This window comes from Bacillus rossius, chromosome 5 (assembly GCF_032445375.1).
Source record: "Bacillus rossius redtenbacheri isolate Brsri chromosome 5, Brsri_v3, whole genome shotgun sequence".
In the NCBI taxonomy this organism is placed as follows: domain Eukaryota; kingdom Metazoa; phylum Arthropoda; class Insecta; order Phasmatodea; family Bacillidae; genus Bacillus; species Bacillus rossius.
Genome location: NC_086333.1, coordinates 8,118,845 through 8,145,982, shown reverse-complemented (window position 1 = coordinate 8,145,982; position 27,138 = coordinate 8,118,845). Strand labels below are relative to the sequence as shown.

The window sequence follows — 27,138 nt, the reverse complement described above, 5'->3', positions numbered from 1 at the left end:
CAGGATATATAGAAAAAGTTATTAATGTTTTAGCTGACGAATATTTAATAAAAATTTAATTTTAATAAGAATAAAATTTTATAAATTTATATTAAAATTGTTTCGTTATCATTCCGCAATGAAGTTCATTTGTGAACATACTGTTTTCTACTTTAAATAATTGGGTTCTTGGTTTAGACGTATGTGAATACTTTTAACATTACATGTATTGGAAGTTATTCTCCTACATACGGCAAGAAAAAGACAAAGTTGCTTTAATGCTTGAGGTAGGTATCGAACACATGGTCCTTACAATACGGGCGACTAGCATTTGTTATGTGTGCTTTCTCGTCTGACCTGCTTTTCTTTATAAAATAAATGGGACATGTTTTTTTTTTTTTTAGATGAATGTTAAACATTATTGGGCAAAGAGTCCTTTGTATAAAATACTAAGTGTGATATTTATTTTGTCTAGGTGTTAATTTAATAATACGTGTAAAGAATCGAGAAGATTATTTTTTGTTTCTAGATTTATGTAAGGATCTGGTAGTATACCACCTCACTTAAAGAACACTACATGATCTACAATTATAGACACTTGCCCTCATGAAACTACACTATAGGGGGAAAGAATTATGAGGTTCCTACGATTAAATGAATAGTGTTTTCCTATATAATTCTTTGATTTAATTTTGCTTGGGATGTTGGGTTGAAGGATTTTATACTTATTACTACTAGAAACACTTCTTTTAAAGAAATTGAAAACTATGTGGAATTAAGTGAAACTTTTAAAATCAATGATTGTGGTAAATCTCTGACAACATATATGTGTAAACGATATGATTAAATGAATGCTATTGATACAGCTCATGGTAATATTGCTGATAGGCACGAAGATGATGACTTCGAGACTGTGCTAGTAACATGGACTAGGGTATTTTAAGTATAAAATGTAAGCTTTAGCACACGAGACTTATTGTACATCGAGAGATAATTCAAATGATCGGTTTATAGAATAAAACTTCTTTTTGGTTCGTCAAATGCTGAAAATTTATACATCATCAAAAGAAATGTGCTAAGAAGTGCGGGTAATATAGAATAAAAACTATTTGAAATCTTATGTACATTGTTTCTAAAAATTATACAGTTTAATATTAAATAATTTAGTATTTTATTTAATATCATTCTTACATGCGTACTTTTAACTTTTGGTGTCTAAAGTATTCATGGAGTATATAAAACATTAGCATATCTGGTTCTACGATTTAACACGTTTAAAATTATATTTTGATAAAAGTCAATGACTGAAGTGATGCATGTTTTTAAATTTTATTCCTTTGATAACTGTTATTATGTTGGATAGTCCGCTTAAATGAAATAAATTAAAATGTAAATTTTGTGGCAGGATTAGTTTTGTGCTGTAAACTGCAAACGCGTGTATTGCGAGCCCATTCCTTGGGTAAAATTTGCTTCCATATGTGTTTTATTTATTTGATTTTGCTTATTTTTTAATGTTGTTTTTACTGGTGTATTAAATTAAAAGTTTCTTATTTTGACTAGGATCTTATTCAAATGGTTGCGGGTATATAAGCGAGTCCATAGAGGCGCGTCATCCAGTTTGTTACTGGCTGTGGTGGTGTAATGATCACCTATTATTTTTTTATCTTGTGCATAAGTCTCATAATTATCTGTTCTTGTAAACTCGATGGCATCGTTACCATCTTTAACGTCGAACTCGATGAAAGTTGTACCATCGTCTACGGGAACCTTGTTGTCAGTGTCGTCTATGATGGTGCAGATCCTGTTCGAAACATCTAAGACAACACTAGAGAGGAGACTTCAACAGTCGTGGTACCACCAGCAGAAGAGAGCTTAATGACTACAGTGCCTTTTGTAGAGAAAAACCACTGTGAACGTCTTATATCATTCGAAGGAAATTTAAATGATTGGTGATTCTTCAACAACAATCGAGCACCTAAGTCGTACTGTAACAAGATTTTCTCAAAAAACAGTAATACTCGACGACACATGAAGAAAGAATGTGCTAAGAATCTTCCTCGCAAAATGTTTGGCTGTGAGAAATGTCATAAGCAGTTTGCCAGAAAAGATAATATGAAAACGCACATGACATGCCAAGATCTCGTTGCCCATCAGAAAGTAAAGGTTTCGCTACATCGATTACTTGATTCGCTTGAGTGTACGCCCAGAATTGGTACAACTGCAGCAACATTAGTATTCGTTTCGGGCCTGAAAAGATTATCTTCGACAACTAGACATTCTTGCGGCTAGTGTGATATTTCTTTTGCATGTGACCTTGATTCACGATGACATGAACGGAATAAATGTATGAATAATCCATATCGTATGAAGTTTCGCTGTGATGAGTGCCATTTTAGTTTTAAACGTATTGACAATTTGCGACAGCTTGCAAAAAATGTAAAGGTGAAGTTTGTGTGCCTACTGATGAACTACCTGCAGACATTTCGACTCCTCGCTTTAGATGGAGACTCGCATGCGTACAAGCACAAAACAAATGTTCAGCAGCCGATAATGGTGAGACCTGGGCAGGAATCTAAGTCTCAAACTGTGCTATGTGCATTACAGGTAAATAATAACGGATTGTACTTGGCGAAATATGCATTTCGTGGAACGTTGAAAGGCTACTATTATATTAATACGTTTAGTGAGTTGAAAGACATTTGTACTTTTCCTGGCGATATCACAAAGAACATTATCAATCAGCTTACTGATGAAGCAGTTACATACGGCCCTTTAAAATATATCTTATTTTTGGACTGTTTATATGGCAAACCATATCCGTTCGAGGACGAAGTGAAGAATAGTGCATGCAAGAAAGTTCTAAATACTACAAATTACAATTCTGACGATGTGAAGCAGTCTGTTAAACACAGTATCGAGATAATCTGTCGGAAAAAAATACTATGTAGTCAAAGGATCTGGCTGGTGTCTCATTAATTAAACCGATTAAAGCTAAGAATTAGTCAGTTCAAGACAATTTATAACAAAGTTATTATTATATTTTTAAGTCTAGCAAGTGTTCTTGTAGTAGAAACGAAATTATGTAATAAATGGTATTTTTAAAAAAGTGTTGTTTATTGGAACTTATCACTGTTATGTTAAATTGATGTGATATATAATAAATTTAATTTTAGTTTTGCATTGATCAAGGATTGAATCAAGGACAGGAATCTAGCAAATAAATTAGTAAATTAATGAGTGATTTTTCGATGATTTTTGAAATTTTCCTGAATTTCTAGGTAAATAGTTAGAGATTTCCAAAGTAGCAACAAATATGTCCTAACTGACTTACTAGTGGCTGGTTGGGTAGGAAGCTAAGCTACTTTTAGGACTTTCCACTATAATTATTGAAATTATTATCTTCATTATCTTACATAAAATTACTTTTTTGCCTTGATCAACTATGAACCGATGGAGGATATCGATCAAATCAATCATTATATTAATTGAATGATTATTTAATGAATTTTGAATTTTTCCTTAATTTCTAGGTCAATAATAAAAATTTCCAAGATGGCATCTAAATTACAATATGGCGGGGGCAACTGTAATAGGCCTAATAAATGAATACTGCACTATAGTGAGCAAAATTTAAACTAATATGGTGATAGCGCACTCTAGCAGACGAAAACAAGATATAGGCCTCCATTAGACGACAACAATATGGCGGACCTGACGACATACTGGCTGACGATATACGTATATACCTTGGCATTAGGGAAGGGAGGTCAGTCTGCCGGTGTCTTCCGTGGAGGAAGTATCTGTCTCCATTTTTATCATGCGCTCACCCGGTCCTGACCAAGAACTATATGATGTAAGAACAATTTTTAAAATATTAATTTATTCAAAAATTGAATAATTAATTTTTTATAAATTTAAAATCTTTTCAATTCAAAATATGATTTTAATTACGGATTTTCAATATGGTGGCGTAACGAAAATTACAACGATCTAGAATCTCATATGGCGGCCATAACAAAAGTACAATGTTGATGTCATACTATTTCAAAATGTGGGAGTAATGAAACATGCAACGTTTCTATAATCCATGATGGCGACCGTAACTAAATGTATAATAGTGATTTAAAATAACATTTTATTAAAATTTGATTAATTATTTTTATAATTAAAAAAATCCCGATTTTCTAGCATAAAAATTCGAATTTTCAATATGGCTACCGTAACGAACATTGCAAGGGTGACGTCATAATTCAAACTGGCTGAAATGTCATCTTGATTGTCAAGGCGCGGCTTGGAGCGGCTTTTCCGTGGTGAATATAAGCCGCTTGTAGGCATTTTCAGGCATTTTGAGGACTAAAAAGGGAATTTTTCCTTCAGAACGTGAATTTTTCCCTCGGAAAAGGGAAAGTTTTAGGAATTATGGCAAATTTTGAGTCAGTTTTGAGGCATTTTGAAGGTCAGGGTCATCCAAGATGGCCGCCGTGACTCAGAGCAATCGGTCATTGACCCCATCCACAATCCACAGCCTGAAGCCTGTCCTAGGAGGAAATATTATACACTACTAATACTTATCATTGTAGTATAGCTTCTAACGGGAGTATCTAATTTTACACTCCCTTTTTTTATAAACGAAAAAGTTAAATAATAACACATATTTTCAATTTTTATTTCAAAATTAGTAGTGTTCAACATGTTTGAATATGTAACATTTATATAATTTAGGCACGTGCCAACTATTCTAGTTTGTGGTGGAGGTAGTGGAGGAGGGAGGAAGGAAACAAACTGTGAGATCTTTGAATAATATTCATAGTTGGATTAAGTTAACTTACATCACCCTCCCCCCTCCCCAATGACTCGGTACAGTTGAAACTTCACTTGAATATTTTTTTCAGTTGTTACCGTAAGATATCCTTAACCCAATTTTAAACTGTTACGTTATTATTTCGGAAAAATAATTTTTATTAGCTTTATCTTAGGCTTAAACCTACAACGTGAAAGCCCGTGTTCACATACGTAATTCCCACACAACTTCTGAGCAGGTATAAACCATAACCTATGTTAAGAAGTTGTAGGTTGCATTTCTGTCGTTGCAATAACAACAAGAAAGACTTAAGCAAACAACGTTTACGGTGGCTTTGTTCACGTGTGCCGTATTGGTTGAAACTTATGAATCTTAATGGATAGTGAGTGTAACGGAGTAAAGGTCATGGGTGTAAACTGTAATATAAGGGTCTAACTGCTATCACCTAATCATTTAATTGATGATGAGAAATTATTTTGTTTAATGTGTACAAGAACTGTAATATATTAAAAATTAATTAATTTTATCAAATTACATATTCAAATATTTTAAAAATATGTAAATTTTTTATGTGTTGATGTTTAACATCTAAACTCACGGTATACGACATTATTTGTTTGGAGTAATTCCGTGAATACAGTGGAAGTTAATAATGTAAATATGTAACAGATAATGATGCTACCCATGGCTTATATCGCGAACCAAAGTTCATAAATATACGCCTTACTCATGCTGGGTTTAAACCATGCAGGAGAGGTAGCATACATCGTGTGCTAGGAGGGGATTGTCCACCCATTGCTTATTCCCTTCACTTCTTAACTTTAGACTAAACTAGATAAATTGGTCCCAGGAAATACCTGCATAGACAAAGGGAAAACCCTGGGCACTTACATGCGGTATGCATAATTTCATGCATTAATTTATAGCAGGTTGGTTACAGAAAACAGTGGGATGGTTCAGTAAGAATAGTTGGACAGACTAGAAAGAGTCTACCATGCGGGGGCTGGGTGCTTGGACTTGTGTGTCCGCAATGGGTTTGTGGGACGCTGGTTCTTTCGGGGGCGACTTCATGTGGTTTCCCGCCAGGCTGCCAGCCAGCCTATCCTAAACTAGAAGGGGAAAGGTCTTTTTCTACGCCTATAAATTAATTTATATAAATAAACATAAAATTAAGAAACGTTCTTATTTGGTAATAATAATGATTCGCAAGCTACGAGTTATTTAATTAATATGTTTGACGCGAGTCTGTGCTTCGGGCTACATTCAGGAGTGGATAGAGCTTCAGGTTGACCGAGTTCGATTCCAGAAATTATCCTTTGCTTCATTGCGAGGCCCTAGCCTCAGCTTCTACTCATTAGTCGGCTACTTTAGTGTGTGTGCTGATGGTTTCGTTGAATGAGAGGAGGGGGGACGGTGGTATGGGAGGAACCTTAAATTTAAATTTAAATAAATCAATTCTAACTTAAGTTACATAAACTTCCAGCATACATGTATGTAGTACGCTGGTATTTTGTAGTACAATTGTAATACAATTGGATGCACACTGCTAAAGCAAAGGGCAGATTCATTTCCGCCAGTCCGCAAGGATTCGTTTGCAAACTGGCATGTGTGCGCACGCCCGGGGCCATAGGGCGACTGAGCTCTTCTTGGCGAGCGCAACTGGTTTTGTTGAAGTGTGGTCGCGCGCAACGTGCCGTCACTTTAATATATGTTATTTGATCAAATTAATTGTTGTATAATAATTTACAATTCTTTTACACATTAAAAAAAATTAAAAATTGCAATATGAAAACACTTGAATTTGTACGTTACTGTGGTTAGACGTTACACTTCACTGGCGAGTGCTATAAGACTCGCTCACATGTTTTTTTTTCTATATTTTAAAATATGTTAAATTAAAATTTTCGAAAATTGTTTTAATTTTTAGTGCGGCAATTGTCGAGTTCAAACATTGAGCTTCTGTAATCCGTGACATAAATGCTATTTTAAAAAAGTGTACATTGTTATTTTTTTTAATATAATGTAATTTTCAAATTCAAAATGGTGTCATAATATGGTGGGATGTAAAAATTTGTAAAATTATAGATGTGAAAATATAGAATGACGAATATTTATTGCATATTATTTTCTAAAGTCATTATCTTAAATCGGGCGGTTTTAAGGAAATAGAAGAATATTTAAAAAAAATAAATGCTATATCGCTTAACGATAAGTGTCTTGTGTAACAATTTTGTGTATCTGCGAATTTTCGTTTATTTTCAGGTCTTTTGATAGCACTTTTCTAAAAGGAATATAGGGAAATTTGTAATAACTTTAGGGAAAATTTCTACGATTTTTGAAGAAAAAAAAGACAGTTTTCAATATCAATGTCAACAGTCATAGAACATTACCAAGCATGGAGGCTTGAACCATGGTTTCACATCATCATAACTGTGCAAGTTTATACTATTTAATAAATAACATAAATAGTAAATTAAAACACATATTAATAATAAAATATTTTAAACAGTAAATGCTTTTGTATTAAAATTTATGTTTGAAGTTCATAAATAAAATTTTATAAACATTCAATTAATTACTATCCCTAAAAATACCCTTCACAAGAAAACAATTATATTAAAGTAATTTATGATATATGCATTTACACTAATCTTCAAGATTTTATGTTAAGGGTTTCACCAAGTCTATTGTGACTGCTCAGTACTGAGCAGTACCCAGACGAGGCTCAGACCTAGGACGGGAGACACTGAGGTTGAACTGGCGAGCGAGGTTTGAAGGCTTAGCTACTCGCTGCTCAGTACTGAGCAGTACCCAGAAGAGGCTCAGACCTAGGACGGGAGACACTGAGCCTGACCTGGCGAGCGAGGTTTGAAGGCTTAGCTACTCGCTGCTCAGTACTGAGCAGTACCCAGACGAGGCTCAGACCTAGGACGGGAGACACTGAGGCTGACCTGGCGAGCGAGGTTTGAAGGCTTAGCTACTTGCTGCTCAGTACTGAGCAGTACCCAGACGAGGCTCAGACCTAGGACGGGAGACACTGAGGCTGACCTGGCGAGCGAGGTTTGAAGGCTTAGCTACTTGCTGCTCAGTACTGAGCAGTACCCAGACGAGGCTCAGACCTAGGACGGGAGACACTGAGGCTGACCTGGCGAGCGAGGTTTGAAGGCTTAGCTACTCGCTGCTCAGTACTGAGCAGTACCCAGACGAGGCTCAGACCTAGGACGGGAGACACTGAGGCTGACCTGGCGAGCGACGTTTGAAGGCTTAGCTACTCGCTGCTCAGTACTGAGCAGTACCCAGACGAGGCTTAGACCTAGGACGGGAGACACTGAGGCTGACCTGGCGAGCGAGGTTTGAAGGTTTAGCTACTTGCTGCTCAGTACTGAGCAGTACCCAGACGAGGCTCATACCTAGGACGGGAGACACTGAGGTTGAACTGGCGAGCGAGGTTTGAAGGCTTAGCTACTCGCTGCTCAGTACTGAGCAGTACCCAGACGAGGCTCAGACCTAGGACGGGAGACACTGAGGCTGACCTGGCGAGCGAGGTTTGAAGGCTTAGCTTCTCGCTGCTCAGTACTGAGCAGTACCCAGACGAGGCTCAGACCTAGGACGGGAGACACTGAGGCTGACCTGGCGAGCGAGGTTTGAAGGCTTAGCTACTCGCTGCTCAGTACTGAGCAGTACCCAGACGAGGCTCAGACCTAGGACGGGAGACACTGAGGCTGACCTGGCGAGCGAGGTTTGAAGGCTTAGCTACTTGCTGCTCAGTACTGAGCAGTACCCAGACGAGGCTCATACCTAGGACGGGAGACACTGAGGTTGAACTGGCGAGCGAGGTTTGAAGGCTTAGCTACTCGCTGCTCAGTACTGAGCAGTACCCAGACTAGGCTCAGACCTAGGACGGGAGACACTAGGCTGACCTGGCGAGCGAGGTTTGAAGGCTTAGCTACTCGCTGCTTAGTACTGAGCAGTACCCAGACGAGGCTCAGACCTAGGACGGGAGACACTGATCCTGACCTGGCAAGCGAGGTTTTGAAGGCTTAGCTATTTGCTGCTCAGTACTGAGCAGTACCCAGACGAGGCTCAGACCTAGGACGGGAGACACTGAGGCTGACCTGGCGAGCGAGGTTTGAAGGCTTAGCTACTCGCTGCTCAGTACTGAGCAGTACCCATACGAGGCTCAGACCTAGGACGGGAGACACTGAGGCTGACCTGGCGAGCGAGGTTTGAAGGCTTAGCTACTCGCTGCTCAGTACTGAGCAGTACCCATACGAGGCTCAGACCTAGGACGGGAGACACTGAGGCTGACCTGGCGAGCGAGGTTTTGAAGGCTTAGCTATTTGCTGCTCAGTACTGAGCAGTACCCAGACGAGGCTCAGACCTAGGACGGGAGACACTGAGGCTGACCTGGCGAGCGAGGTTTGAAGGCTTAGCTTCTCGCTGCTCAGTACTGAGCAGTACCCAGACTAGGCTCAGACCTAGGACGGGAGACACTAGGCTGACCTGGCGAGCGAGGTTTGAAGGCTTAGCTACTCGCTGCTCAGTACTGAGCAGTACCCATACGAGTCTCAGACCTAGGACGGGAGACACTGAGGCTGACCTGGCGAGCGAGGTTTGAAGGCTTAGCTACTTGCTGCTCAGTACTGAGCAGTACCCAGACGAGGCTCAGACCTAGGACGGGAGACACTGAGGCTGACCTGGCGAGCGAGGTTTGAAGGCTTAGCTACTTGCTGCTCAGTACTGAGCAGTACCCATACGAGGCTCAGACCTAGGACGGGAGACACTGAGGCTGACCTGGCGAGCGAGGTTTGAAGGCTTAGCTACTTGCTGCTCAGTACTGAGCAGTACCCAGACGAGGCTCAGACCTAGGACGGGAGACACTGAGGCTGACCTGGCGAGCGAGGTTTGAAGGCTTAGCTACTTGCTGCTCAGTACTGAGCAGTACCCAGACGAGGCTCAGACCTAGGACGGGAGACACTGAGGCTGACCTGGCGAGCGAGGTGTGGTGCCGGCGAACCGCGCTACTATGGAGTCGGCGAAGCGGTGCAGCGGGTTGTTGAAGTACATGATGACCAGGTAGAAGAAGTAGAGCACGAGCAGGAAGAGTGCCTCGTACCAGTGCACGATGGAGTCCCACAGCACGGCCGTCATCAGGCCGATAGCTACCAGGTAGATGAGGCAGTCCCTGGTGAGCGGCCACCATGCCAGGGGCAGCGTCTGCAACCCGCACACACCCCTTCAGCTCGGCCGAGCGTGTAGTCGCTCAGTCTCCTGCACCCTTCGAGTGGAGAGTCTTGTCAATAATGTAACATATTCTGCACGGTTCTTTTACGGGCAGGAAATGAGTCTCGTCACATATATAATAGTTTTTTGATGCTTTGTTACAGTAGCTTCATTTTGAAGCAGAATAACTTGTCATTCCAAATTAGCTCTAACAATATTAAAGCTAAGTTTTTTTTTTTTTTTTGCTTCGAACAAACGAATTTAGGTATTACCTGGGTATCGGTCTCACACATAAACTACCCACTAAAGAACTAAGCACAAAATAAATTATTAATTTCCATAAAACCACACGATCCCCAAAGTAAAACAATTGCAATATTGTAGTAGTATGTAAATGGCGGTCCTGCGCCAGGCTTCAGGCTGAGGCGCCTGAGGTGCTGACCGCCATATTGGATTGTGACGTCACGGCGGCCATCTTGGATGGTTTTAAACTTGACCTTTGACCTTGACCTTGAATTTGTCCTTCAAAACCTGTCAAATCCGCCAAAATTGGGCAAAATTTGCCCAAAAATCCTCAAAATTTGCCAAAGTTACATTTATGTGGAAAAAAATTCCGCCAAAAAATCTCAAAAAATTCCACAACTTAAAAATTTCTAGTTTCGAGGAAAAAATTCCCGTTTCGAGGGAAAATTTCCCGTTTTTAGTCCTTAAAAATTCCGGCGGCTAGAAATGTCCATATAGAGGCTTAAGCATCCATGTCGACAGCCTCCTATAAGCCTCTGACGTCATCATGGAATATGTCATCTTGGATAATGATGTCACAGTTGCAATTTTCGTTATGGCCGCCATCTTTAACTTTTTTATTTACTATCCGATTTTAATGAAAAAATATTTAAAATTTATAAAAAAATTCACTTAATAAAATTTTAATAAAAATATTTAAAAAACAAACTTTTATGACATGGAGCTCAGAGTCCCCGGTTTGAACCCGGAGAGGCATTCAATCCTTCCCTCACAGTGGCTGGAGGCAGACTAACCCCACCACTTTTGTTAAAGTATATATATCGTCACCTAGTATGACGTCATGTCCGCCATCTTGAAAATCCGTAATTTCAAAGCTAGAAATGCGGGAAAAATTTCTAAATTCGTTAAATAAATTGGAAATAAATATACTGAATGATGCGATCGATTCCCGTTCTTGGTTCGATCCCTAGACGATGTAAAACATTTGATGTTATGTAAAAAATAATAATTTAAATAAATTATGATCAAAGTCCTAAGAGAAGCATAGTTTCCAAATCAACCATCATCCTATAAGACAGTACGACCGTCATCTTAGATATTTGTATTTATTATACCGATTTTAATAAGAAAAATTGAAAATTCATTAAATAATTCACTCATTAATAAAACATATTGATTCAATCGATTCCAGTCCTTGGTTCGATCACTGAACAAAGCTAAAAATAATTTTAATTTAATTATCAGAAAAGTGTCAGATTCGAGGAATTAAACACCGCAAGTTCTTTTAAAAACATAATATTTATTACATAATTTCTACTTTACTACACAAACATTTGCGAAAGCCAGCAATCCTATAATCATTTAGTTCCGCAGCGGTTTTACATGACTAATTCTTAGCTCCAATCGGTTTGTACTAGACAGAGTCCAGCCAGAACCTTTACAGACATAGTCCTCCTCTTCTTGACAGAGTTTCTGGATACCGTTTTTAACAGTTTGCTTCACATTGTTAGAACTGTAAATTACTGCAGCCGATGTCTTGAATGCACACTTCTTCACTTTGTCATCGAACGGATATGGCTTTCCATATATACAGTCCAACCACAAGTTATATTTCAAAGGTCCGTTTGTTGCTTCATCATCAGTAGGCTGATTGATTTTGTTCTGTCTTATATCATCAAAAAAATTACAATTTTTTTTTTCGACTCACCTAACGTATTTAGATAATAATAGTCTTTCAATGTTCCACGAAATGCAGACTGCGCCAAGTAGAAGCCATTATCATTCACCTGTAGAGCACCGATCACAGTCTTAGGTTTAGTTCCATGTCCAGATGCCATAACAATCGGTTGCTGCGCATCTGTTCTCTTGCTTGTACGCCTACGAGTCTCCAATCTAAAGCGAGGAGTCGTAATTTCTGCAGGTAGTTCAGTAGCAGGCACACGGACTTCACCTTTACAGTTTTTCGCATGTCGACGCAAATTATCAATTCGAGTAAACCATTAATAACACTCATCACAGCGAAACTTCATGCGAGAAGGATTTTTCATGCATTTGCTCCGCTCATGTTTTCGTGCATCATGGGAAAATGCGAACGACGTATCAGAGTAGCTGCAAGGATACCGCGGTGATGAAGACGAACCTTTCAGACTCGATCCAGATACTGACGTTGCCGCCGACGTACCATTTCCAGGCATACTCTAATGCACATCAATCATTCGCTGTTGTATAGACACCTTTACTTTCTGCCGCGCAACAGGTCCTTTGCATGTCTCCAAGTGTTGCTGCAAATTAGCATTTCTTGTAAATTGCTTACGACATTTCTCACAGCCAAACATTTTTCGATAAAGGTTCTTAGCGCATTCTCTCCTCTCGTGTCGTCGAGCATTGCTGTTGTTTGAGAAAATCTTGTCGCAGTAACAGCACCGATGTTCGTTGTTTGTTGTCGAATCACCATCCATTGAAGTCACCATCGAGGGCGAAACAGCGTTCGTCGAGGTTTCCTGTACAGCCAGCACTACCGGCATTAAAGTCTCTTCTGCTGGTGGTATCATGTCTGATGAAGTCTCCTCCAGTGTTGTCGTCGTCGTTGCCAACGGGATCTGCTCCTTCTCCGTCGTAGCTGTCGTCAAGGTTCCCGTAGACGATGGTACAACCTCCATCGAGTTCGTCGTTAAAGTCGGTAAAGATGTCATCGAATTCGCAAGAACTGGTAATTAATTACGTGACTGATGAACCAGAAGAAACAAACTAGGTGATCTGTACACCGTCGACGACAGTAACAAATTGAGCGACCTTCTGTCTAGGACTCACTTATAAACATGCCCCGAATGGAATAATACGCTAGTCAAATCAAGATCAATTTATTATAATACTAGAGTCAAAACAACATTAAAAATAGAAGCACCATCAATAAAAAGGAAGCACATTCTGGAAGCACAATAAAAAGGGCAGCACATTTGGAAGCACCGACGACGAAAAGGCAGCACATTCTGGAAGCACAATAAAAAGGCAGCACATTTGGAAGTACCGACAACGAAAAGGCAGCACATTTGGATGCACCGACAATGAAAAAGAAGCACCACATTTGGAAGCACCGACAACGTAAGGGCAGCACATTTGGAAGCACAATAAAAAGGCATCACATTTGGAAGCACCGACAACGAAAAGGCAGCTCATTTGGAAGCACCGTCAATGAAAAGGCAGCACATTTGGAAGCACCGTCAACGAAAAGGCAGCACATTTGGAAGCACCGTCAACGAAAAGGCAGCACATTTGGAAGCACCGTCAACGAAAAGGCAGCACCACCAACGAAAAGGCAGGACATTTGGAAGCACCGCCAACGAAAATGCAGCTCATTTGGAAGGACCGTCAATGAAAAGGCAGCACATTTGGAAGCACCGTCAACGAAAAGGCAGCACATATAAAAGTGCCTCCAACGAAAAGGCAGCTCATTTGGAAGCACCGTCAATGAAAAGGCAGCACCATTGGAAGCACCGTCAATGAAAAGGCAGCACATTTGGAAGCACCGTCAACGAAAAGGCAGCACATTTGGAAGAACCGTTAACGAAAAGGAAGCACATTTGGAAGCACAAGTTACGAGAACTAAGTCTTAGTTAGAAATCAGAATACAAGAAATAAAAACCTTAAATTTTTATAATTCAAATTATTTATTTTATTTCTTTACATTATACAAATGCAAGTAAAACAAGCCATTATTGTATGTAGTCAGATTTCCTCAGTTCTTTGAGTATGAAGGATATTTCTTTGATGCACGAATAGTTTCCTGCACAAAGCGAGCCATGTAGAAGTCTTAGCCGGTCAACCAATATGTTTGGATCTTACCATGATGTGTAATCAATCTCTTCTACCACCATATTACTTGCTTGTTTATTATAAATATTATGATCTCTGGTGTATTCCGTTTTAACACCAACCTCAGGGTAACTCTCATTATCGAGATAGTGATCATCACAAGCTTGATCAGATTTATTTAATATATCACGACGTTTCCATCGTTTCGGTCTCAGGACACCAACACAGTCTTCGATCTTGCCTGCTTTAGCTGCTTTATCACAGTCTATGCCTTTGTCAACAGCCTCAGAGTCGCTGTAGCAATCACCGTAGAAGGCATCATCTTCACCCAGATTACCGTAAGAATTCGATGTCGATGATGTCGAAGTGTCTTCATCGTCTTCATGCTTCCTTTTTAGGAGTCCATCATTTTTACAGAGTAGGAAAGATCTACTTAAAATACATAAACAGATTCTGCTAGTTTGTAAACTTATCATTGTTGAGCAAAGATAGAGTTCTTGCAAAAGCCAGAATTTTATGTATTTTTTTATTTTATTTCAATTTTTTTATTAATTTATTTTTATTTTTAAATATTTTTCCTGTAATTTTATGATATCAAAGAAAACATGTGGCGGTTTTCTCCGAGTGCTTCTGATTAATCTGGTCAATATTATGGTGGTTTTCTCCGTGAGCTCTTGATTATTCTTGTCAATATTATGATGGTTTTCTCCGTGTGCTCCTGATTATTCTTGCCAATGTTATGATTGTTTTCTCCGTGTGCTCCTGATTATTCTTGTCAATATTTTGATGGTTTTTCCCGTGTTCTTGCAATCATTCCTGTGGTTTCTTCAAGTGCTTCTGACTATTCTGAGAAACCGCTCTCTGCATGGATTTTTTTTTGTCTAATGATACATGTCATTTTATTTGGAGTTACATTTAATTCGATAATTTCTGCTACTAAATCAAAACTTGCAATATTTTTATCAGGTGTAATTTAAAAAATATCATTACTCAGTCAAATTAATAATATGCCATGAGACATCTGTGGAGCACCAACATGCAAGACGAACTTCCTTCTCCTTGATGTCTAGCGAAGCCATCCTTGTTTTGCGAACGTTAGTGAGCATCCCGCATACCACATAAAAGAACTAAATAAATTATGACTCAACACAACACGTGGCGACATCTCATGCTAATAATCGAAACCACATGTAACAATTTCTTTTGTATGAGGTAACTTAATTCTTGCTGATGAAATATTTAAAAAATTCTATTTAAGTAATGTATCTAATTTAATTCACTCAGTTTGCATCTGACAATAGTCTCAGTAACTAATATGAATCCTGATTCGGTGTCTGTTGCTGTATTGAAAGGACACAGGTGTAAGTTTTGCAGCAAAGAATTTATCTTCAGAAAGAATGGAAGACAACACGAGAAGAATGACTGTGTTAAAAATCCACTACGTAATATGATAAGTTGTGTAAGATGTAGCAAGTCGTTTACGCGGAGAGAGAGCTTAAAAAGACATGACAGAACTTGTAACGCCAAGCCTGCGTACAAGCTAGAGGACAACGATGGCTCTACTAGGCTAAGGAAGTGCGATTTGCATTACGACAATAATTTTCCTTGTCTTGGGAGAGATTATGTTCGCGGCTCTTCTGATCTCGACAAAAAACTTAAATTGAAGGACGATGATGATTTATGGAAGAATGAAGACAATGGAAGAATCCTTAACGTGAAAAGTGAGAATACATTCCAGCCGAATTCAAGTAGATCTTTCCTACTCTGTAAAAATTATGGACTCCTAAAAAGGAAGCATAAAGACGATGAAGACACTTCGACATCATCGACATCGAATTCTTACGGTAATCTGGGTGAAGATGATGCCTTGTACGGTGATTGCTACAGCGACTCTGAGGCTGTTGACAAAGGCATAGACTGTGATAAAGCAGCTAAAGCAGGCAAGATCGAAGACTGTGTCGGTGTCCTGAGACCGAAACGATGGAAACGTCGTGATATATTAAATAAATCTGATCAAGCTTGTGATGATCACTATCTCGATAATAAGAGTTACCCTGAGGTTGGTGTTAAAACGGAATACACCAGAGATCATAATATTTATAATAAACAAGCAAGTAATATGGTGGTAGAAGTGATTGATTACACATCATGAAAAGATCCAAACATATTGGTTGACCGGCTAAGACTTCTACATGGCTCGCTTTGTGCAGGAAACTATTCGTGCATCAAAGAAATATCCTTCATACTCAAAGAACTGAGGAAAGCTGGCTACATACAATGATGGCTTGTTTTACTTGCATTTGTATAATGTAAAGAAATAAAATAAATAATTTGAATTATAAAAATTTAAGGTTTTTATTTCTTGTATTCTGATTTCTAACTAAGACTTAGTTCTCGTAACTTGTGCTTCCAAATGTGCTTCCTTTTCGTCGATGGTGCTTCCAAATGTGCTGCCTTTTCATTGACAGTGCTTCCAAATGAGCTGCCTTTTCGTTGGTAGTGCTGCCTTTTCGTTAACGGTGCTTCCAAATGTGCTGCCTTTTCGTTGACGGTGCTTCCAAATGAGCTGCCTTTTCGTTGTCGGTGCTTCCAAATGTACTGCCTTTTTATTGTGCTTCCAAATCTGCTGCCTTTAAGTTGTCGGTGCTTCCAAATGTGCTGCCTTTTCGTTGTCGGTGCATCCAAATGTGCTGCCTTTTCGTTGTCGGTGCTTCCAAATGTGCTGCCTTTTTATTGTGCTTCCAGAATGTGCTGCTTTTTCGTCGTCGGTGCTTCCAAATGTGGTGCCTTTTTATTGTGCTTCCAGAATGTGCTTCCTTTTTGTTGATGGTGCTTCTATTTTTAATGTTGTTTTGACTCTATTACTATAATAAATTGATCTTGATTTGACTAGCGTATTATTCCATTCGGGGCATGTATATAAGTGAGTCTTAGACAGAAGGTTGCTCAGTTTGTTACTGTATCGACGGTGTATATATCATCTAGTTTGTTTCTTCTGGTGCATTAGTCACGTAATTAATTACCAGTTCTTGCGAATTCGATGGCATCTTTACCGACTTTAACGACGAACTTGATGGAGGTTGTACCATCGTCTACGGGAACCTTGACGACAGCTACGACGGAGAAGGAGCAGATCCCGTTGGCAACGACGACAACAACACTGGAGGAGACTTCATCAGACATGATACCACCAGCAGAAGAGACTTTAATTCCGGTAGTGCTGGCTGTACAGGAAACCTCGACGAACGCTGTTTCGCCCTCGATGGTGACTTCAATGGATGGTGATTCGACAACAAACAACGAACATCGGTGCTGTTACTGCGACAAGATTTTCTCAAACAACAGCAATGCTCGACGACACGAGAGGAGAGAATGCGCTAAGAACCTTTATCAAAAAATGTTTGGCTGTGAGAAATGTCGTAAGCAATTTACAAGAAATGCTAATTTGCAGCAACACTTGGAGACATGCAAAGGACCTGTTGCGCGGCAGAAAGTAAAGGTGTCTATACAACAGCGAATGATTGATGTGCATTAGAGTATGCCTGGAAATGGTACGTCGGCGGCAACGTCAGTATCTGGATCGAGTCTGAAAGGTTCGTCTTCATCACCACGGTATCCTTGCAGCTACTGTGATACGTCGTTCGCATTTTCCCATGATGCACGAAGACATGAGCGGAGCAAATTAATGAAGAATCCTTCTCGCATGAAGTTTCGCTGTGATGAGTGTTATTAATGGTTTACTCGAATTGATAATTTGCGTCGACATGCGAAAAACTGTAAAGGTGAAGTCCGTGCGCCTACTACTGAACTACCTGCAGAAATTTCGACTCCTCGCTTTAGATTAGACTCGTAGGCGTACAAGCAAGAGAACAGATGCGCAGCAACCGATTGTTATGGCATCTGGTCATGGAACTAAACCTAAGACTGTGATCGGTGCTCTACAGGTGAATGATAATGGCTTCTACTTGGCGCAGTCTGCATTTCGTGGAACATTGAATGACTATTATTATCTAAATACGTTAGGTGAGTCGAAAGACATTTGTAATTTTCTTGATGATATCAGACAGAACATAATCAATCAGCTTACTGATGATGTAGCAACAAACGGACCTTTGAAATATAACTTGTGGTTGAACTGTATATATGGAAAGCCATATCCGTTCGATGACAAAGTGAAGAAGTGTGCATTCAAGACATCGGCTGCAGTAATTTACAGTTCTAACGATGTGAAGCAAACTGTTAAAAACGGTATCCAGAAACTCTGTCAAGAAGAGGTGGACTATGTCTGTAAATGTTCTGGCTGGACTCTGTCTAGTACATGCCGATTGGAGCTAAGAATTAGTCATGTAAAACCGCTGCGGAACTAAGTGATTATAATATTGCTGGCTTTCGCAAATGTTCGTGTAGTAAAGTAGAAATTATAATAAATATTATGTTTTTAAAAGAACTTGCGGTGTTTAATTCTGCGAATCTGACACTTTTCTGATAGTTAAATTAAATTTATTTTTAGCTTCGTTCAGAGATCGAACCAAGGACTGGAATCGATCGAATCAATATGTTAAATAATGAGTGAATTATTTAATGAATTTTCAATATTTCTCATTAAAATCGGATAATAAATACAAATATCTAAGATGACGGTCGTACTGTCTTATAGGATGATGGTTGATTTGGAACCTATGCTTATTTTAGGACTTTGATCATAATTTATTACAATTATTATTTTTTACATAAAATCAAATGTTTTACATCGTGTAGGGATCAAACCAAGGACGGGAATTGATCGCATCAATCAGTATATTTATTTCCAATTTATTTAACGAATTTAGAAATTTTTCCCGCATTTCTAGCATTGAAATTACGGATTTTTAAGATGGCGGACATGACGTCATACTAGGTGACGATATATATACTTTAACAAAAGTGGTGGGGGTCAGTCTGCCTCCAGCCACTGTGAGGGAAGGATTGGATGCCATTTTTATTTTTTGCCCTCACCGGGTTCGAACCAGGGACTCTGAGCTCCGTGTCATAAAAGTTTTATTTTTTTAAATATTTTTATTAAAAGTTTATTAAGTGAATTTTTTTATAAATTTTAATATTTTTTCATTAAAATCGGATAGTAAATAAAAAAGTTAAAGATGGCGGCCATAACGAAAATTGCAACTGTGACGTCATTATCCAAGATGACATATTCCATTATGACGTCAGAGGCTTATCGGAGGCTGTCGTCATGGATGCTTAAGCCTCTATATGGACATTTCTAGCCGCCGGGATTTTTAAGGACTAAAAACGGGAAATTTTCCCTCGAAACGGGAATTTGTCCCTCGAAAAGAGAAATTTTTAATTTGTGGAATTTTTTGAGATTTTTTGGCGGAATTTTTTTCCACATGAATGGAAATTTTGGCGATTTTTGAGGATTTTTGGGCAAATTTTGCCCAATTTTGGCGGATTTTGACAGGTTTTGAAGGACAAATTCAAGGTCAAGATCAAAGGTCAAGGTCAAAACTATCCAAGATGGCCGCCGTGACTTCAAAATCCAATATGGCGGTCAGCACCTCAGGCGCCTCAGCCTGAAGCCTGGCGCAGGACCGCCATTTACATACTAGTTATTGTTAATTTTAATAGGAATAATAATAAAATATAATTTATTTATGATAGACTGTCACTATATTTAAGGTTAATGTGCACTTTCAAAAAATAAAAAGTACCACTTCAGCAATTTTTTAACAAGATTTGGTATATTTTGCATGTTTATACGTCATAAAAGATTTCTTATAGCCTGCTTGGTTATCTTCAGAGATACTACTTTAATCAGGGGCGGATCCAGGGCCGGGCGACCCGGGCAATCGCCCAGGGCCCCGCGCCTAGTGGGGCCCCGCGTCTGCCCTCACCCTGGCACCTGTCATGTAAGGTGTACACTCCTAATGTTTATTAGAACCTCTTTTATATGTATTATCCACAACATGCAGGGGACGTGTCAGATAATCGGGTTGGCAATATGTGGTTCACATTACCTGACACTTGCCAGCTGGCGATTCTGATTAGTGTTTGCTTCAGGGTACAGTTATCACAGATACGGCGACAACAAGGCTTTGCACTGAGTGTCGTTTTCCTCTGATATATCTCTGGGGATGGGCGGTGAAAATTACATACAGTTGTGCTTTTTTTGTTTTATGTTTATATTACTGCTGCCAGTTATCAAATAAATTGAAAGTGTAGGTCGCTATGTATACACTTAACTTCCTCTCAACCTTCTCAATTTACGTGACTAGTCAGCGGCTGATAATTAGCCTTCCCTTCCCTTTTACGTGTGAACGTACGCGTTACAGACCGATGTTGTTACTGCAGTGTCGCCAGATCAGTGGAAATATTAAGTCATGTTACGTGCAGTGCACATTTTGAATCTCTATTTGTTCGTCCTGTTATTTTGTTGTAACTACTTTCAAAGATATTTATTAATAGGGCTAGTTATTTTTAATTAGACAGTTTCATAATCAAAGCTGAAATTTTTATTTGTTAGTTTCAGTCAGATTAATTTACAATGACCTCTCGTGATTGTGACTTTGGTAGGAAATATTATTCTGGCAGTTCCAAAAGGAAAAAAAATTTGAAAAACGCAAAGAACATGAAAAAAAAAATTAAGTGGTTCTTTAACAAAATATTTTAAGACTGATAAAATTACTGGAGATAAGGAACAGTTGTGTGGTCAAGATTCAATACCATTAACAGAAGTTAAAGAAATAAAAATGGTACCCAGTAGCCAAAGTGAATCTCCCCTGAAAAACTATTAAGTGTTGTGTTCCGAGTGTATGTCTGCGTCATCTGAACATCTGTGCGTGCGAGATTCAACGATGGCAGAGGAAGAAGTTACTGTCGCTGCAGAGGTATGACTCAGTAGCCACAGTGATACACCTTTCGGAAGCAACGAGATGATGTATCCTGAGTCGACGTCATCATCATCTGCACATGTGCCATTAGAGGATAATGATGCGGACTTCTACATCCATGAGGAAATCGATACATTACCTACCAATGTAACTGTGAGTGACCCTTTTTTATGGCCTAAACAATTAAGTGTCTTACAAATAACTAGTATAGTTCAAAACGGCCCCTGTGATGGTATACAATAAATCTTACCCCAAAAATGAAAGTGGTCGAAATTTTACAGACACACATTATATAAAAACACTTATAAATGGTGAAGAGCAAGATAAGCGATGGTTAGTTTATTCCGAGACGAAATATGTTGTTTACTGTTTTGCATGTCGTTTATTCTCTCTTAAGACCTAATCCCAACAGCGCCCTTGGATCTAATGAAGGTATGAGTGACTGGAAGCATCTATCCGAGGTGTTCAATTCTCACGAAAAGAGCAAGTGTCACAAAGAATGCATGGTAAAATGGCTTAGTTTAAAAAACGGCCTTTCTTGTGAAAAAACTATTGATTCACAAACCCAGGCCCAGATTCGAGCTGTACAACAACGCTGGAGAGACATTTTAGAAAGGCTATTAGCCATTGTACAGTTTTTGGCTACTAATAACTTGGCTTTCAAGGGAATGAAGAGAGGTTGTCCAATTCGAATAACAGTGGAAATTTTTTGGATTTGGTCAATTTGATTGCACGATTTGACCCAACATTGCGAGAGCACTTGCACCAAACTATAAACAAGACAGTTTCCAGAAACCACTACCTGAGTAAAACTATTCAGAATGAATTTATCGACATAATGGCCAATCATGTTAGAGCTGAAATAATAGATAAAGTATTAAAGAATAAGTACTTTGCAATCATTTTGGACTGCACTCGAGATATAGCTCGGATTGAACAATTGTCATAAATTCTAAGAATAACAAACCAAGACACTGCAGAAATTGAGGAAAATTTTTTCAGAATTTGTAGCTGCAGAAAAAAACTACTGGTGAAAAGCTGGCCGATTACATAATAAACAAATTGGAGTACTTAGGCTTGTCCATTGTCAACTGTAGGGGTCAAGGCTATGACAATGGTGTTAACATGCGTGGGGAAAAGAGCGGTGTACAAAGAAGGCTACTCAACATTAATCCTCTTGCATTCTTTGTACCATGTGGAAGCCACAGCTGGAACTTAGTATTGGGAGACGCTGCTTCATCTTGTGCTCAAGCGCAGATATTTTTTGGTCTTTTGCAAAGACTGTACGCAGTTTTCTCTTGCTCAAGTGAACAATGGGGTATTCTGAAGTCGCATGTCAACATTTTTTCTCAAACCTCTTTCTGAAACCAGACGGGAGTGCCGAATTGAATCTTTAAAAGCTGTGAGGTATCAGCTAAGCAATGTTTGTGATGCTTTGTGAAGTCTTCGGAAGAGTAACACAGACTGTGGTTTAATAAGTGAGTGTCAATCATTAGAAAACGAAATTACTTCATACGAGTTTGTTGCATCTCTTGTGGTGTGGTACGATATTCTTGTCAAAATAAACACCATCATTATAGTATGGCAAAACGTAAATGTGCATTTAGGTGTGGCAGTTAAGCACTTAGAAACATTTGTCAAGTGGTTAGATGAATATCGTCTGAGTGGCTTCAATGCGGCATTGGTAACAGCAAGAGAAGTAGCAGAAGAAGTGGGCATCAATAGCGTGTTTAAGAGCAGCAGAAGACGGCATAAAAAGAAAATGTTCTTCTATGAAAGAGAAGATGAAACTCCCTAGCTTCCACCTGAAGATAATTTCAAAATAAACTATTTTCTGGTGATAGTAGATGCAATACGAATGAGTTGTCACCCAAGATTTTCAGCTTTGAAGACCTATAAAAGCAAGTTTGGCTTTATGTATCAAATCAAGGGCCTACAGAACATGAGTGATGAAGATCTGATGAATAATTGTCAAAAGCTACGAATTTAATTGAGCGCCGGAGATAGTGATATTGAAGCTGTGGAACTCTATGAGAAATTAAAAATGTTGGTCCTTATCTACGATGGAGAATAAGACGATGTATTTTCAGTTCTTAAGTACATTGTACAAATAGCTTGATAGACGTATTACCAAACATTTTTGTAGCATTGAGAATAATAGGTACAATTCCTGTGGCAGTAGCATCTGCAGAAAGGAGATTCTCCAAGTTAAAGCTTATTGAGACTTATATAAGATACTCCATGACACAAGATCGACTATCATCTTTTGCCCTCCTCTACATAGAAAACTAGTTGGCAAACATTCTAGATTACACTGTTCTCATAGAAGACTTCAGCGGGAAAAAATGTCGCAGGGTTACATTTTAACGAAGTGCAGTAAAAGCAAAATGTCAAAAGAGCTTGTATTGTGAGATGAGTTGGTGTTGTAATATTTTGCCTTGAAATGTTGTAGTTGGGTTTTTTCCCTAAAACCATTTATTTTCACCCATGTGATTTTAGTACCAAATTAATTTTACGACTAATTTACATAATTATATAGCCTAAACAGCTATATAAATTAACCCTCATTTACATGTGGCATATATTTGAGTATTTGTACAAAAATAATTCAAATTTATTTTCGTATTTTTATTTTTTTTCTTTGTATAATTTTATTTTATGTGAAAAAATATCGTATGTATGTAAATTAAAAAAAGAAACATTATTGATTTTTGTTTTTGCTTTTGATTTTTTATATTTTTTAAGATTTCACTTTTAAAAATATTCACAGCTTTTATAGACTTATAATATGACCAGATTCCACCAGAATTAAATTGTATGCATTAATAAAACTAACCCAACTACAATTTACCACGAAAGAAAATTTCTTTACCATCGTTACATGTAGGCTCAAAAGTTTAATTTTCCGGGAGAGTGACCACAAATCCCCCTTTCCACAGTGGTATTCCATACTCCAGTCTGATCCCCCCTTCCCCCCGATATACAAGGGCCCCGCTGAAATAAATTGTCCAGGGCCCCGCAGAGTCTCGGTCCGCCACTGACTTTAATAGTAAAAAAAAATGACCGCACTTCATTTAGCGTTCGAATGTGAAAAAATGTTAAATGTTTAAAACTAACTTTTCTTGGTAATTTCTGTATGTTTATTATTGGTACCTAATATAATTGTTTTTACTTAATTGCTTAGTTATATCTAGAGATATAAGTATTAACCTTAAAAGCATTATTACCCATTTTGTATCCCTTAGGGATTTAATTTTGCTAAATTTAAAAATTTTCGTTGGTATTTTTCGTATGTAGATTATTTCTACATACATACATATATATAATGCTCAACAAAATTTTGAGATATGATTAATCTTCTTTAAAACATAAGTACCATTTTCACCTCTAGGAGGTTGAATTTAGCAAATTACAAAAATGTGGTTGGTAGTTTTCGTTTTGTAATTGACGGTACTCAAAATTAATTTAGTACACTTATATTCGGAGATATATTTATTAATCTAAAATGCTTAATTAAAATTCTTTCATCCATTTGGGTGAATTTTTCAAAAAATTTAAATTGTAATTGGTAGTTTTTATATATTAATTGTGTGTATTCAACATTATTTATTAAACTTTATTGTATTTGGAGATATAATTATTAAAATTAAAAACATACTCATTCCGTTTTCATAGCTTTGGGGTTGACTTTTGTAAAATATAAAAATTGTGTTTGGTAGTTAATGGATATTTATTAATGCTAACCAATACCATTTATTACGCTTAATTATATTGGGAGATATAATTATTGATCTTTAAATCTACCTACCCTTTTTAAACTCCTAAGGGATGAATTATACCAAAATAAAGGAAATTGTGGATGTTTATATTTGTACGTTTATTAATGGTATCCAATATAATTTATGGCATTCGGAAATATTATTATCATCTTTAAAACATACTTTCGCCGTTTTCATTCCTTTGGGATTGTATCGCAAAAAAAAAAAAATAATTTTGGGTTGGAATTTTGTATTTACATTATTGGTACCTTATGTTTTTTAGTTAGCTTGATTTGTTTTAACGATATTATTAATTAATTTAAAACCATGAGTAGTATAGGAAAGTATGTCCGGCCACAGGGTTCAGGGTGTTATTTATGGCGGTTTCTGCTGCCTTGGAACATACATCTCCGATAACGTCACGGCGGCCATCTTGGATTACCGTGACCTTTGACTATGACCTTGACCTTTGACATTGAACTTGACCTTGGCGACCATATTGGATCAACCATATTTGTATCCGCCATCTTTAAATCAAGCGCCCCACTCACTCTAGATGAAATTTTCGCCACGGCCGCCATATTGATTTTTTTTTCTGTTCCGTTGGAGGCCAATATCTTAGATACCGCCGACTTTATTCTGCTGATTGTACCTAGAGAGCCATGGTCACTCTGTCTCATCACATAAGGTCGATGTTACATTACCTACCAGAGCTATTATGGTCCTTATCTACATATTAAATTTATTTTTTTATGCAAAATACACTGGAAGCACAGTGATTTGAACCATCACAGCTCTGATCTCTAGGTTGTAAAACATACGCCTTTAAACGCACGGCCATCGAGACAGTTACCAGACTGAGAATTAAATAAGGTTTATATAAAATTAACATGCATATTCGGACTTGAATTTTTTTTTAAATTGAAGTAATAATATCAACACTTGTTCGATACAGAACCACCATCTTGTTTTAAGACGTAACTGTTGCATGTTACGTTACAACCGCCATCTTGAAAATCCGTAAATTTCAATGCTAGATATTCCAAAAACAAATTTTAAAAAAAATTTAAAAATTTGCCTACTTCAAATGTTTAGTTTTTTTAACGATTTCGGTCCTCGGTTCGATTTCCGGTGAGAGTAAACCGATAATTTATTAATGTATTTAAAAAATTCTCAATAAATGTAATAAAAACATCTTACTGCACACCCGACATTTTTAATTATGTAACCTTTGTATCAATTATCGTTACGGATGCCATCTTGAAAATCTTTATTTATTATTGATTTTACTGAAAAAAAGTTCAAAATTCACCAAAAAATTAACTTATTAGAATACTGATTGATTATATCGATTCCCATCCTCGGTTCGAAACCGGTAGGAGCAAAAAATAAAAAATGACAGATCCTACCTCCACGGAAGCCGCCTAGACTGACCTCTCACCACCAATAACAAGGTATATATCGTCAGCTGGTTATGACGTCATGTCCGCCATCTGTCCTTCGTCTGCTGGAGACCACCATCATGTTTTCGTGTGTTAGAGTGTGCTGATGCCATGCTAGTATGATTTTCTGTTCACCATACCTTTGACCTCGACTGTTGGCATTGAACTTTGACCTTCACCTTGAAATTTGTCCTTTTAATTTGACTTTGACAATGAATTTTGACTTTACCTTAAAATACGACCTTGACTTTGAAATTTGACTTTGACATTGAAATTTGACTATGACCTTACCTTTAAATTTGACCTTGACTTTGAAATTTGACTTTGACCTTGACCATCATGGATCCGACATGTTGTGTTCAGTACATGCTACCACCTGTTAGAGGACATTGCCACCATCATGTTTTCGTCTTCTGGAGGACACCATCTTGTGTGTGTACTTTCTTATGGAGTGCATTACCATCATGCTAGTTTTATTATAACCCGCTACTAGAGTGCAGTAATCATTTATTATTACTGTGATGTCAGCCATCTGGATATTTGGGAGCCATATTGGAGTCATGTAATTATTTAGCTAAAGATTCGGGAAAAAAATCCAAAATTCATCAAAAAATTCACTCATTAAAGTATCGATTGATTCGAAACTTTGTTCGATCCCTGGACGATATAAAATTATGTAATATAACATAAATTTAGCTTAATAGTGGCAGGTTCCAGAAATAAAACACAGCAATTTCTTTTACAATCATAATATTTATTACTTAATTACTATTCTATTATAGAATCACCCTGCGAAGGTTAGCAATCTTAAAAACATTTAGGTCTACATACCCGTGAAATGACTAATTCTTAGCTGCAATAGGTTTACACTAGACAGAGACCAGCCAGAATGTTTATTGACATAGTCCTCCTCTTCATGACAGAGTTTATGGACACCATGATTAACAGTTTGGTTCACGACGTCAGAACTGTAAATTAATGCAGCAGATGTC

The 27,138-nt window shown here is 38.0% G+C and overlaps 1 protein-coding gene across 1 annotated transcript in view; it reads right to left on the bottom strand.

Annotated features, from left to right (window-relative positions):
* Positions 1 to 27,138, bottom strand: part of LOC134531572 (sodium/potassium/calcium exchanger 4-like) — a 139,979-nt gene that overhangs the window by 34,255 nt on the left and 78,586 nt on the right. The window contains exon 4 of the mRNA XM_063367283.1: positions 9,769 to 9,997. Coding sequence (XP_063223353.1) covers positions 9,769 to 9,997 — 229 coding nt within the window. The remainder of the gene's footprint in view (positions 1 to 9,768; positions 9,998 to 27,138) is intronic.